At 37.9% G+C, this 14,048-nt stretch overlaps 1 protein-coding gene across 1 annotated transcript in view; it reads left to right on the forward strand.

The window, feature by feature from the left end:
* ITFG1 (integrin alpha FG-GAP repeat containing 1) overlaps positions 1-14,048 on the forward strand; it is a 288,485-nt gene that overhangs the window by 35,184 nt on the left and 239,253 nt on the right. The window contains exon 6 of the mRNA XM_039241589.1: positions 10,427-10,521. Coding sequence (XP_039097520.1) covers positions 10,427-10,521 — 95 coding nt within the window. The remainder of the gene's footprint in view (positions 1-10,426; positions 10,522-14,048) is intronic.

The raw sequence follows: 14,048 nt of genomic DNA on the forward strand, positions 1-14,048 counted from the left end.
TTCTTCTTTCCTGTTCCTGGATCAGTTTGTCTCTTTTTTTGTCAGCTTCTTGTTTTTCTATAATGGTGTCTTCTAGATCACTTATTCTCCTTTCTGCCTCTTCAATCCGTGCATTGGAGGCCTCTAATTTATTATGGATCTCATTATCACATTTTTTAATTCCTCATGCCTATTTTTATTTTCCATTCTGTCTGTATCCATAGTTTCTTTGATGTCCCGTATGTTTTTTTCAAGCCCAGCTATTAATTTTACCATTATTATTCTAAAATCTTGTTCAGTTATGCTGCTGATATCTGTTTTGAGCAGTTCAATAGCTGTCATTTCTTCATGGAGTTACTATGGAGGAGAGCTCTTTCGTTTCGTCATTTTAGTTAGCTTTCTGGCTCTTGTTGGTTTTAAAGACCTGTTAATGTTCTCTGTATCTATGAGCGCTGCTCTATCCAAGAAGACTCTTTGACTGTCCAGGGCCTATCCTTTCAGAGAGTGTTTTTTAAATGGTATCTTTTGGTCTCTCTTGTTGGCACCTTGGTTATTTTATTTTCCTATTCGTAGTGACATTTGGGACTCTCCACCTTTTGTACTCTGGCTTGTTTCTTGAGGTAACCCTGGAAAAGAAAACAGACAGACAAAAAGAAAACAAACACACAGGGAGCAGGAGCACACAAACGCACAGGGTAATTCAACTAACATGCAAAGCGAGTGGGAAAATGAAAAAGTTAAGAGAAAAGACGGAGGAGGGAGAGCTAATAATAGGGAGTATAAAGTACATAAAAGGGTCAAAAAGGGGAAAAGAAAAGGAGAAAAGAAGAAAACCGATGGACAAAGAACAGTTTAAAGCATATAACCGGATTTCCTAGCTACAGTTAAATAGCCGTGTGTATGCAGTGCTGGTTGAAGAGCATAGAGAAAGAGAGAGAAGACAGGGCGGGGATGAGGCAAAATTGGAAATAGAATGAACAGGCAGAAGGGATAAGAAGCTTTTTTCAAAGAGGTAAAGAGTAGAATATGGTTGGATAGGTGAGAGAATGATGCTGTAATTATCCACACAAACTATATAGCCTAATTACTCCTGAGAGAAAGAGATGAAAATGTCAGTAGGTGTAGAATTTACATCTACAGAATGGACTCGTTGTGATTGTTTAAGCAAGCCAGCGACCAGAGTTAATCTGGTCAGTGTTTTGGGGAAAAAAGAGAGAAAAGAGAAAGAAGAAGAAAAAAAGAAAGACAAAAAAAAAAGGGAGGAGGGCAGCTCTCAAGCAGGGATGGGCGTGGCGTGATCCAGTGCCTCAGGTGTGAGTTCTGCCTCGGGGGTTGTGGGGAGGAGAGTGACAGTGCTCCAGTCCCTTCTTGAACCATGCGCTGCACCTCACTTTTTTGGGCGTGTAAACTCCCCGTACCGGGGGCGCAGTAAGAGTTGGTTGCACTCTTCAACTCAGACCAGTCCCAATCTCTAAATCCCAGTCCGCGCGCCCCGCTGAAATTGCCTCAGACACAGCTTCGCAGGCAACCCCCTCAGTGCAATTCCAGGCCCCCTGCAGAGCTCTGGGGGTGGAGTCAGAATCGCTACTTCCTTCTCTGGGTCGGGCTGGGGAGCATGGGCAGGGGCCTGCCTGCCTGGTGCAGGGAGCCTAAGCCCACTGGAGTGAGGAAAACCAGGTCCCTCTCTGGCTCGTCACCCGAAACACGAACTCACAGGCAAATTTCCCAGTTTTTAGCTCTTTGCCTTCCCTCTAGAGTTCCAGCCAGCCAGGAGCGTGGACGCCTGGTGTCCGCTCGCGCAGCTCTTTCTGGGGCCCCAGCTGCCAGGGAAGACAATGGCGGCAGGCGCCCGCTACTCTGAAGTGCGGCCAGCCAGGAGCAACACAAAGCCACAGTCCATGCGCTCAGCCCCCTAGGACTAGTTGGCGCGAGGGGACCTGGAGTGCAGGTATTTGGCAAGTACGGTCTTTCTATGACCCGAGCGGAGGTTTTTCCCCCCAAGCGGAGGTTTTTCTGTTTCGGACTCTCTCCTTTTCCCCTCTCACTCCCCGTAGAGGGTAGAGGGGGATCGTCTCCGACCCTGGAGTCTCCGATCCCGGCCTGATTTTATCTTCCCCAGTTTGCAGTCACATTAGAAGGCTTTCTCTGTGGATTCTGTGTCCTTTTTCTCCCAATCTCTCAGGTTTTGTAAGGTCTCCAGTGGCTTCAGATCTTTTCCGTGTGATGTATGGGCATGTGTGCCAGTACGGAGCTCCTTCTCCGCCATCTTGCCCCCTCCCCCTCCTTTAAGATTTCTCATGGGGGTGGTTTAATGGTCATGAATTCCTTAACTTTGCCTGAGAAACTCTTTATCTCTCCTTCTATTCTGAATGGGTAGTCTTGTTGCATAGAGTATTCTTGACTGAAGATTTTTATTTTTCCATTCAGTACTTTGAATATATCATGCCATTCCCTGTGGCCTGCAGAGTTTCTGTTGAGAAATCAGCTGATAGGTTGGCGAGGTTTCCTCTGTAACTGTTTTCATTGTCTCCTTCTACTTTTAAAATTCTCCCTCCATAACTAATTTTTGCTATTTTAATAATGTGTCATGGTAAGGACCTCTTTGGGTTTATTTGTTGGGGGATCTCTCCACCTGCTGAGTCTGAATATATTTCCTTCCCCCACATTTGGTAATTTTTCAGCTATTATTTATTCAAATAAAATTTCTGCCCCCTATTCTCTCTCTTCTACTTCTGGGATCCCTATAATGGGAATGTTAGTACCATTTGATGGTTGTTGCTGAGTTCCCTAAGTCTATTCTCATTTTGTATTATCTTTTTCTCTTTCCTGTTCATTTGCTTGCTTCCTATTACTCAGTTCACCAAGTTTTTGCTCTCTTCTGCTTCCTCTAGTCTACTATTGATTACTTCTAGTATATTTTTTATTTCCATTATTGAGTCTGATTGGGGTTTTTTGCATGGTTTCTCTTTGTTTAGGGTCTCATTGAGGTCCTCCACTCTTAAACTTAGTGAGTATCATTATGATCATTAGTTTAAATTATCTAGCAGTCATTTTAACTTATCTCTGTTTTGCTTAGGTCTCTTGCTGTGATTTGTCCTGTTCTTTCATTCAAGACATGTTGCTCTGTCTCCTTATTTTGCCTAAATCTCTAGTCTGTTTCTATGTGTAAGCAACGTTAGCTACATCTCCTGCTCTTGAAAGTTGTGTCTTTATAAGGAAGAGGTCATGTAGTGCCCTGCAGTGCAGTGTCTCCTGTTCACCAGAACCTGGCACTTCAGGAATTTCTCCTATTTGTGTTGCCTTTGCCTTGCTTTTGTGGCTGAGCCACGTTTGCCTTCAATCCAGTCACCTGCAATGGCTCTGTTTGTCTATTGTGGGCAGTGTTTGGTCCCTGTGTTGTTAATGGGCCAGTCTAAGGCCACCTTGGGCTTGAGTTCAGTCAGGCCAGGCATCTGTCAGAGGTACAGTAGCACCAAACTGCAGGGTGCCTTCCCTGTGTCCTCCCCTGAGAAGCTTTGATTGGTGGGCTGGGACTGCACACAGACCAGCTTATCTGCCCCCAGCCCACTGCTGGGTCCTTTGTCTGACTGACTGGTGTGTGTGCATGTGCGTATGCATGTGTGTGTGTGTGTTTATCTTTCCCTTTCTGAGGCAGGAGTTACTTTGGGCTCGTTCTGGCTTTGGACAGGGCTGCTTGCATACTACCAGGTCTTTGGCTGTTTTGGATGTGCACTGGCCAACAGAGTATCTGAGGGTGTGGATCTGCAAAGTGTGTCAGAATGGGACCTGCAGTTTTTGAAAGGTTTGCAGGCAGGTCCTTTGCAGGAGGGAAGCTGCTGTCACCAGTACAGAGGCCACCTGGTTTGGAGGGAGGGGTGGGTGTGCAGTGTTAGCAAGGTTTGTGTGGGTCCTCTGGGAAAAGGGACCTGTTGGGGCAGGACTTGTGGTATAAGCAAGTTAGATTGGGAGTGTTGGCACTGCACTGGTCCCTGCAGGTGGACATGTATTTTTGCTGGGAGGCAGGAGAAGGATACGGCACCTGCCAGCCTCTTTGTTCCTAGAAAAGTCTCCCATGGAGGCCTGCCCCTCCAGCACACACTCTGAGATTAATATAAATAAATTTCCTTCCTGTATGACCCTGGCACTTTTCAAACTGCTGCTTCTGTGCTGTATCTCCTCAGGCTGTTTATTGTGCTGTCTCTTTAAGGGCAGTGACTTAGTTTTCTCTTGCCTTGAGTGGAGACTCTAATTTTTAAGTCTTCAAGTTTTAAGTCCTGCTGGTTGTAAGAACTCATGAAATTCGACCCTTCTGGTTTTCAAAGCCAAATTTTAGGGAGATTGTCTTCCCTGTGGGGGCTCCCTACTGTGAGAGTCTGTTTCTCTCCCCATAGTATTCCTCCCTCCTGTGAACAGTTCTGAGGGTCCCTTTGGCTCCCTGCAATGTCTCTGCCCTTCCTATCTTCTTAAATGTGGCCTCTTCTCTGTGTTTAGTTTTGGAGTTTGTTCTGCTAATCTTTGGGTGTTGTTTCCTGCGTTATTTACACTGATGTGAGTGTTTTCTAATTGTATATGTGGGATGAGGTGAGTTTAGGGCTCCTCCCCCATCTTTTCATGCAGTCTTTTTCATGTCGTTTTTGTGTGTGTGGATGATGGTGAATAAAAATTCAGTATGATATTTATATTCCACAAATATACTTTTAAAAATAATTATTTTAGGAACGTGTGGATGGCTTAGTCAATTAAGCGTCTAACTCCTGATTTCAGCTCAGGTCATAATCTCATGGTTCGTGAGTTCGAGACCTGGGTTGGGCTTATACTGACAGTGTGGAACCTACTTAGGATTCTCTCTCTCTGCCCCTCCCCTGCTTGTGCTCTCTCTCTCTCAAAATGAATAAATAAAACTTAAAAAAAATTTTAAGTATAATTATTTTAAAATCTCAATAATTCTAATATATTTGAAATTTACATATTTATAGCTATTTAAACTGATGAAAATATTTAGGTTACATTTTTTTAGAAATGAACTTAAATGTATTAAGGGATACATGGTTTTTAAAAATTTTTTAAAAATTGGAGCTTATCTGAGCAAAAATGTTTGAAGATCACTGGACTAAAGAACTAGGGAGCTTGGAGAGGCATGCTAAGACCCATCTCCTGGTAACTGCTTTTATCTGGTTATCTAAAATAATGATAATTCAGTATAGACTGATCATTGAAAAGTGGGTGGATTAGCAATCATTTCAAAGAGCAGTTACCATAGGCAACCAAAAGCTACAGCTGACATTAATTACATTTAAATTCATCCTTTGATAGATGCTATTCTTTGAGATTAAGCGTAATGGTGCCCACAAATTAGAACACCTTGACATAATTAGGTTTCCTGTGGGGTGGTTGGTGGGGAGCTAGTAATTGGAATTTTCTATGAGGTCAAGAAATGTCAATGAATAGACTCAACATGGCACAGAACTGCCCATTTTATCATCTTTGCTGTTTCTTCCTTTGTAATCAGAACAGTTTGTATATGTGACCTTTTCTTTCAGATGGAGTTGAACATGTATATGAAAAGATTATAGTTTATATGAATATAGTTGCTTCTAAAGATGGTATCTGTTGCTTCTTATTGAAAAGCATACACACAAAGAACAACAGTAAAAGGAGAGATTAGTTATTTTCAACTGTAAATTTTTAAACAATCGAATTCTGATAATACATCTGTATATACATTAAATTTTCAACCATCTTACAATGCACTACAAAAAGAAATAATAGCTCTTCCCTTCTCCCCCTACAATAAAGTACAAGATTCAAGTAACTACCTTTTAAGAGACATTGCTGTAAATTAACAGATAGGCAATAAGTATAAAACTTAAAATACTACAAAGACCATGACTATTGATTTGACATATTCCACAAACCAAGATTATAATTAATATTCTGTTAAGAGTTGCATACTCAAATGTCTAAGGGGACCCAAAAGGAAACCAAAGTGAGCAAAGCAGATTGAGAAGGTTGGGACTTTACCTGCCCATAGGCACTATAGATCTGTCTGAAAAGAGCTAGTTTGTTACCTGACCTGTTATTTCAAGAGAAACTGGAAATCCATATTTTTACGTGAAATCTGATGTTTTTATTTAAGCTTTACTAATGAATTCAAAATATTTAAAACAATGTATAGGCTAAATAAAACACATCTTCATGTTGAGTTTGGCCCATAGTCTGCCACTTCATCATTTTTGCTTTATCACTCTTCCGGAATCTTTATTTGAAATGTACATTTTTGTCAAGTAGTTTCTAGGAGTTAGTTAAGTTTTCCAAAATTCTAACGATAATTAATTTCAAAGTACACCCATAAAAAATTCTTTAGGGAATGAGATCAATAATTTCTCAGGTAGTAATTAAAGACAACCAGATGATTAACTTTATTGAGCTCAATTCTGTAGAAGCTTGTGTTTTTTAATTTACTTTTGGCCTGTAATTACAAACTTGTTGGGAACATTAGGAAACTCTTCTGAAATGACTTTGGGTTAAACTTATAGAATTTCTCTAGCCTGCATCTGATTATTTTGTTAGTAATTAAAAATACTTCAATGCTTAGAATTAAAGAACCTATGAATAAATGGCCTATCTTAAAAAGAAATGAGCCAGCCATTATTAAATTGGACTTGACTAAAATTATTTTAGGCATTTCTCACATTGTCAGAAGAACATGACATGAATGCTTGGCATTGAATTACCCTACACCAAAATGCTGAATACGATTTCGCACTTTATTTTAATATTTTATTGCCAAAACCTTACATTGTGGGATTTGGGTTAAAAAATAAAATCAAGGTATATGAACATTGCTTAGTTTTGTTTCTACTGTCTTGTTTAGTTAACAGATGATGTCGACTGTATGCTAAAAACTGTGGAAGAAGGCTGTTGGGAAGAGGTTACTATTTGTAGAACTTAGACCCTTTGTGTTGAGAATTTTCTCCCGAAAAAGAATGTTATTCTTTTTCCTAGATTCCACCTACCAAGAGCAAATTAGTCAATTTTTTCTCTCTGCTTTCCCAATATATCAAAACCAAATTCAAATAAACCTTGTTTGCTATCCAGTCAATTGGGTGCTATGTTGACAATAAATTTGGACTTAATTAGCCTTAAATTTATTTTTGGAGATGACATATCTGTGCTTCCCTATTTCATTGGAACATATTATTTTTTTAAAAGTAAGCACGTTTTTACTAGAGATAGAGAAGAATAGGTGATGCTATTTGAAACTATAATGTAGTCCAGCAAGTATTTGCTGACTTTGATAAATGGGAATGCCTTTGACACTGTAGTGTGTTCTACTGATGAGGAATTGAGAAATTATTTTATTTAAACTTCTTCTATAGTTTATAACAGTCTAATAGTGTACCTTCCGGTTTTATAATTGTTCTATGGTTATATTAGGGGAAACTGGATGAGGGAATATGTGAAAATTTGTACTATTGTTTTTTATAATGAAATAAAATTTATATAACATATAATTAGCTATGTGAAGTATACAATTTAATGATATTTACAATGTTTTACAGCCGTCACCTACTTCCAGTAGCTTTTCATCATTCCTAAAGGGAACCCTGTACCAATTAAGCAATCATTTTCCCTTCCCTCCTACCCCTAGTCCTTGGCAACCATGAATCTGCTTTCTGTCTCTACATATTTGCCTATTGTTGGTATTTCATCTAAGTCAAATCATACAGGATGTGACCTGGCTTCTTTCACATACGTAATGTGTTAAGAATTCATCCATGTTGTACCATGTATCAGTACTTTAGGTTTTTTATCGCTGAATAACATTTTTTAAATGTTGTGGGCATGAGCACTGGGTGTTATACGGAAACCAACTTGTCAATAAACTATTAAAAAAATAAAATGAAATATCTAAAAAAAATGTTTATTTTTGAGAGAGCGGAGGAGGGGCAGAGGTAGAGGAAAACAGAAGATCAGAAGCAGGCTCTGTGCTGACAGCAGAGAGCCCAGTGCAGGGCTTGAACTCATGAACCGTGAGATCATGACCCGAGCCAAAGTTGAACACTTAACCAACTGAGCCACTCACATGCCTCTGGCTGAATAATATTTCTATTGTATGAATAGATGATATTTTGTTTATCCATTCATCCTTTGATGGACATTTGGGTTATTTCCAAGATTTTGTGAATAGAAATTCATGGTCTAGTATTTGTTTGAATACCTGTCTTCAATTATTTTGGTTATATACCTAAGTGTAGAAATATAGTTATGTGTTAAGTCTGTGTTTCACTTTTTAAAGAACTGCCAAACTATTTCCACAACCAATGCACCATTATATATTCCCACCAACAGTGTATGAGATTTCCTATTTCTTCACTTCATATCCAATGCTTGCTTGGTTTTTGATTCTTGACCATTCTAGTAGTTGTGAAGTAGTTTCTCATTATGGTCTTCTTTTATAGTTCCTTAATGACTAATGATATAGAGTCTTTTGATATACTTAGTAACCATTTATATATGTTCTTAAGAGAAATATCTAGTCCTTTGCCCATTTTTAATTAGGTTGTTTTTATTATCGATTTGTAAAAATTCTGAATATAGTCTAGATATTAGATCTTTATCGGAGATAAGATATTTGCAAGTATTTTTTTTCCTCATTCTATGGAATTGTCTTTCTACTTCCCTGATAGTATCCTGTGATATCCTATCAGGGAAGTATACTATCACAGGATACTATACTGTGATACTATTTTAATTTTGATTAATCCATCTATTTCTTCTTTTGTGGCTTATTCTTTTGGTGTTATATTTAAAGATTTTTTTTTTTTTAATATTTGTTGGGAAAGCAAGTGGGGAGGGGCAGAGAGAGGGAAACAGAGGATCTGAAGTGGGCTCTGTACTGACTTCCTGACAGCATCAAGCCCAATGTGGGGCACAAACTCACCAACCACAAGATCATGACCTGAGCTGAAGTTGGTGCTTTACCGACTGAGTGACCAGCATGCCCCCTTTTTGGTGTTATGTTTAAAAAAATCATTTCCAAATTCAAGGTCATGAACATTTTCCCATGTTTTCATTCAAGAGTTTTATAGTTTGGCCCTTTGATCCATTTTGAGCTAAATTTGGGTTAAATTTGATGTATGGTGTGAGGTAAGGTTCTAAATTTGTTTTTTTGCTTGGCTCAAAATATTGGAATTAATATTCATAAAAGGTAATCATCATCATTCTTCAGTGTCTTGAAAAAACATCCATGATAATATTTAATCACTTTTTTATACTTAAAAGAATTGAAAGCAAATATAAGAGTTAAATTATAAAATTATCAGGAGAAAGCATGGGGCTGTATCTTTATGAACTTGGATTTTGGAATGGATTCATAGATATGACAGCATAAGAACAATCAAAAGGAAAAATAGATGAAGTGGATTCATGAAAATTAAAACTTCTGTATATCACAGGATACTACCAAGAAATTAAGAAGACAATATGTAGAATGTGAAAACTCTTACAACTCAAAAGTAAAACATTATATTTAATAATATAATTTAAAAATAGGCAAAGGATTTGAATAGACCTTTCTCCAAAGAGGTAAAATGACCAATAAACACATAAAAACATGCTCATCATTAGCCATCAGGAAAATACAAATCAAAACCATGAGATACACACCCTCTAACATAATTATAATAAAATGACACTAAATAATAAGTGTTGACAAAGAGATATAGGTATTTGATCCCTCTGACATTGCTAGTTAAAAACATAATACGGTGAAGCCACTTGATATGAAAACAGTTTGACAGTTCCTCAAACAGGTAAACATACAATAACCGTGTGATATGCCAATTTTTAGATCTATACCCAAAGGAACTAAAAACATATGTCCACAGAAAAACTTGTACATGAAATATTCGTTACACCGTCATTTGTAATAGCCAAGACTGGAAACAAGCCAAATGTCCATCAACAGATAAATGGATAAACAAAAAAATGTAGCCATACAGCCATTAAAAGGACTGAAGTGTTGACACATGCTACAACACAGATGAACTTGAAATTAGCATACTAAGTGAAAGAAACCAGACATTAAAGGCCACATTTTCTATGATTCCATTTATATGTAATATCCAGAATAGGGAAATCCGAGCTGATAGAAAGCAAATTAGTGGTTGCCAAGAGCTGAAAGGACGGGAAAATGGGAAGTAACTAATGGATACAGGGTTTCTTTTTGAGGTGATGAAAATGTTTTTGAAGTCATTAATGATGATGGTTGCACAATGTACTAAAAACCACTGAATTGTATACTCTAAAAGAGTGAATTTTATGGTATGAGAAATATCTCAACAAAAATCAATAAATTTAAAAAATACCTTAACAGGCCGAGATTTTTCTGTTTTAAAACAAAGCTTATTTAATGTTTGCCTCAAGAAAATTATTATTTTTTTAGGAATTTGTCATGGCATCCTGCATTGACCACTAAAAGTAAAATGCGAATTCCACATTCTCATGCGTTTATTGATCTGACTGCAGATTTTACAGCTGGTAAGTTGAACATAAATGTAAAATATTTCTTTTGAACTGCCAAAGGATTGTAAGATTTTATTTACTCTTCTCTTAGCAATAATTTTCCTATTGAGGGCATCTGAGTGCCTCAGTCAATAAACATCTCACTTTGGCTCAGGTCAAGATCTCACAGTTCGTGAGTTCAAGTCCCAAATTGGTTGAGCTCGAGCCCTGCTTCAGGTGAATATTAGCCCTGCTTTGGGTAAAATATGAACCCCAGGTGACCCTCACTTCACTCTCTTCTCCCCTCCCTCCCCCTCCCCACCCCCCGCCCTTCATGGGATTCTGTCTCTCTCTCTGTCTCTTGCTCACTTGCACCCTCTCTTTCTCTCAAAAAAAAAAAAAAGTTTTCCTGTTGAATTGAGTGAGTCAGTTGCCAGTGGTTGTATAAGTCCCTTAGTTGATGGCATAACAGGGTTGTAAGGCAAAGTAGAGAATTTAGGAAGAATATTTGTTTTGGAAAAAGGCTATGGGAGCAGGAGGGAGACATACGTGCAGGTAACCATTGTCAATTTTGCCTTAGAGCTTGAGAAAACCGTGCAAAGTCAAGCCTTAATCTAGGTATTTTCCTACATTATTGAGGCTATGGAAATGGCTGAGCTCTGAAAAATTGAGCTTGGAATGGTAAGAACAGAGGGCTATGAATTCAGTATTTATATTTGTTTTTGTTTGATGACTTATTCATGTGTGTATTTATTTCTTTGAATTATTAAAAGTAACATTATGGTAAGAAACTCAAAAGGGTTTAAATTATCTAAAGCAGAGCCAGCCACCATTTTCAGTTTCCTTTCTGTCCTTCTTGAAATGCACAAATAACACACTTTCTCTGTTTACCCAAATGGAAGTAAACTTTGTATGTAATTGTGATTCTGTCTTAACTCAGATATATTAACATATCAGCACAGAGATCTACCTAGGCTTTTTTAATGAATTAATGGGTCTTCCACTATACAGAGATACTATAATTTGCATAAATATCTATTCCTTGATGGACATTTATATGCTTCTCCTTCTTATTTTGCAAGAGTACTCCATTACACATTTTTGATTGTACATCTCTAAGTTCTTCAGCAAACCTGGGAGTATCACTTATTCCCAGCACTTTAATTAAAGTTATGTATGTACTTTTCTTTCCATTAAGTGTCTTTTTATAGAGTATTTTAAATATATGGAAGAGAACAAAAGATAAGCTGGAATAAACACAGAAAGCTTTTATTTTTAATTCTAATAAGTATCACAGTTTTCCTTCAAAGGCTGTACCAATTTGCCTTCCCACAAAAAGTATATGAATGCTCATTCTAGCCAACACTAGAAATTTTCTATCTTTAGTTTTCTAAAATGTGTATTAATTAATTATGTATTATCTCAGGCATAAAAAATAGATATAACATTTATTATTTTAAATGTTCACAGCTTTGCTAATCTAACAGGTATAAAATCATACTGTGTATTGATTTGCACTTCTTGAGATGTTATTAATCTTAAACAGCTTTCCATATCATTATTAGCCATTTCCAGTACTTTTTCTGGGAATTGTCTGTTTTTATACTTTGCCCTTTTTTCTGTTAAGAGTTTTTTCTTATTTTAAAATTTATAAAAGTTCTTTTACCTTAAGGAAATTAGTCTTTGTGATGCATGCTATACATATCTCCAGCTTGTTGTATAACTTTTTACTTTGTATATAGCATTTTTTGGCCATATAGACTGTTTAATATTTACTAATCAATTTTTTTCTTTCATGGTTTTTAAAAAATGTTTTGTTTTTTAGAGAGAGAGAGAGAGAGAGAGAGAGAGTGTGTGTGTGTGTGTGTGTGTGTGTGTGAGTGGGGGAGGGGTAGAGAGAGAAGGAGACAGAATTCAAAGCAGGCTCCAGATCCTGAGCTGTCAGCACAGAGCCCAATGCAGATCTTGAACCCATGAACCATGAGATCATGACCTGAGCTGAAGTCGGACACTTAACCGACTGAGCCACCCAGACACCCCATCTGTCATGTTTTTTATGTTGTGTGTCATGTTTGGAAAATGCCATCTGCATGTAAGATCTTTTTACAAACGAGCGGTGCTTTTAAATCTTTGTTTGAGTTGGATTTCCTTGTTGATATTTTTGTTGCAGCTTTATATTCACATCTTTCTGTACTGATGGCCCCTGAGGGTTCCTTCTTCAGCAGCACAGGCCTCCTGTTTCTTGCCTTGCTGCTGAGAAATTAATTCCTGTACTTAAGTTTTGTCTGTGTCCTCCCTTATAGAGCATATGGATCTTTCCCTTCTTTAGATTTGCAAATAAAGGAAATTTATTTGCAAATAATGACAGTCCCAGTCATTAGTCATTTAAACAAGGAATATATTTTTAAAAAGATGACTCTCTTTAAAAGGAATATCATAAATAGTGGAATTATCATTTTAACTGAGTATAACACAGGTATACACACAAGAAACATTGACTGTTTATGTACTAAAATAAATGCCCTATGCCTTAGGCATGTATGGGACACAGGGAATTTAAACTTCTCAATTAAAATTGTCTTGGTCTCTTTAGGGTTTTAATTTGTTAGTTAAAATTTTAGTTTTTCTGGATCTTACCCCCTTTTCCCTTCTAGCATAAATGGCAGCTAGGTGAGCCTAAGAATAGGCTCATAAGTACTCAAAGATTCAGAAGGAGTGCCATCCTTCCACTGTGCCACCACATTGATGACCTTATGTACTAGAGACCCTGTTGGCACTTACTGCTGAAGTTTTTGGCTGGGGCCTTCCTCAACTTTTCTAACTTAGTCAGAGCCTCATAGTTTGCCCCAACCTAATTCTTCCTTGAGTCTCACTGTTCTAATGGATTCCTCTGAAGCTCCACCTCTTCCATCCAGCCGTCTGACTTGGATTGTCCATCGCATTTCCTCTACCATGAGATTCATTTGATTTATATTGTACTAGCCCGTGGAAGGTCCATTGGGCTTCAACTTGGCTACCCTTTATGTCCACCACAAATCAAAGGCAAAGGAAGTTCAGGAGTACTAGGTTAGACCCTCTATGCTGTCTTTCATGTCACTAAGGACAACCCCTGTACATGGCTGTCATTTCACAAGATAGGCTCCTTCCTGAGTTCCAACAAGAAGCAGAGTGCAGATCTGTATGCCACTTTCCTTTAAGCTTTACCACTTTCTGTATTCTCAGTCTTTTCCTACTCCAGGTTGAACCCTGACACTGAGGCCAAGATAAGTAGTCAAGGAAACTGCCCTTGAATCTCCTTTTTCCAATCTCTGACTTCTCCTCTTTGCCCCCAACCTTCTTGTTGCCTCCCTAGTAGCTGACATGCAGACTTGAGTTCTTTCTGCCTGTGATTTAAGTAAATTTGTTCAGATCCTCAGGTTTTGCTTTTAATATGTAAATAGAATTATGAGGGTTTAGGAATCTTTTTTCATTCTCAACAGAGCCTGACTTTCAGTACTTTTTTTCTGGTTGGAGACTCAAAACCTACTATCATGGAGATCAAAAGCTGAATAATTGACTCTTTT

The sequence above is a fragment of the Hyaena hyaena genome, unplaced genomic scaffold, assembly GCF_003009895.1.
Source record: "Hyaena hyaena isolate Hyena2069 unplaced genomic scaffold, ASM300989v1 scaffold_7, whole genome shotgun sequence".
In the NCBI taxonomy this organism is placed as follows: Eukaryota; Metazoa; Chordata; class Mammalia; order Carnivora; family Hyaenidae; genus Hyaena; species Hyaena hyaena.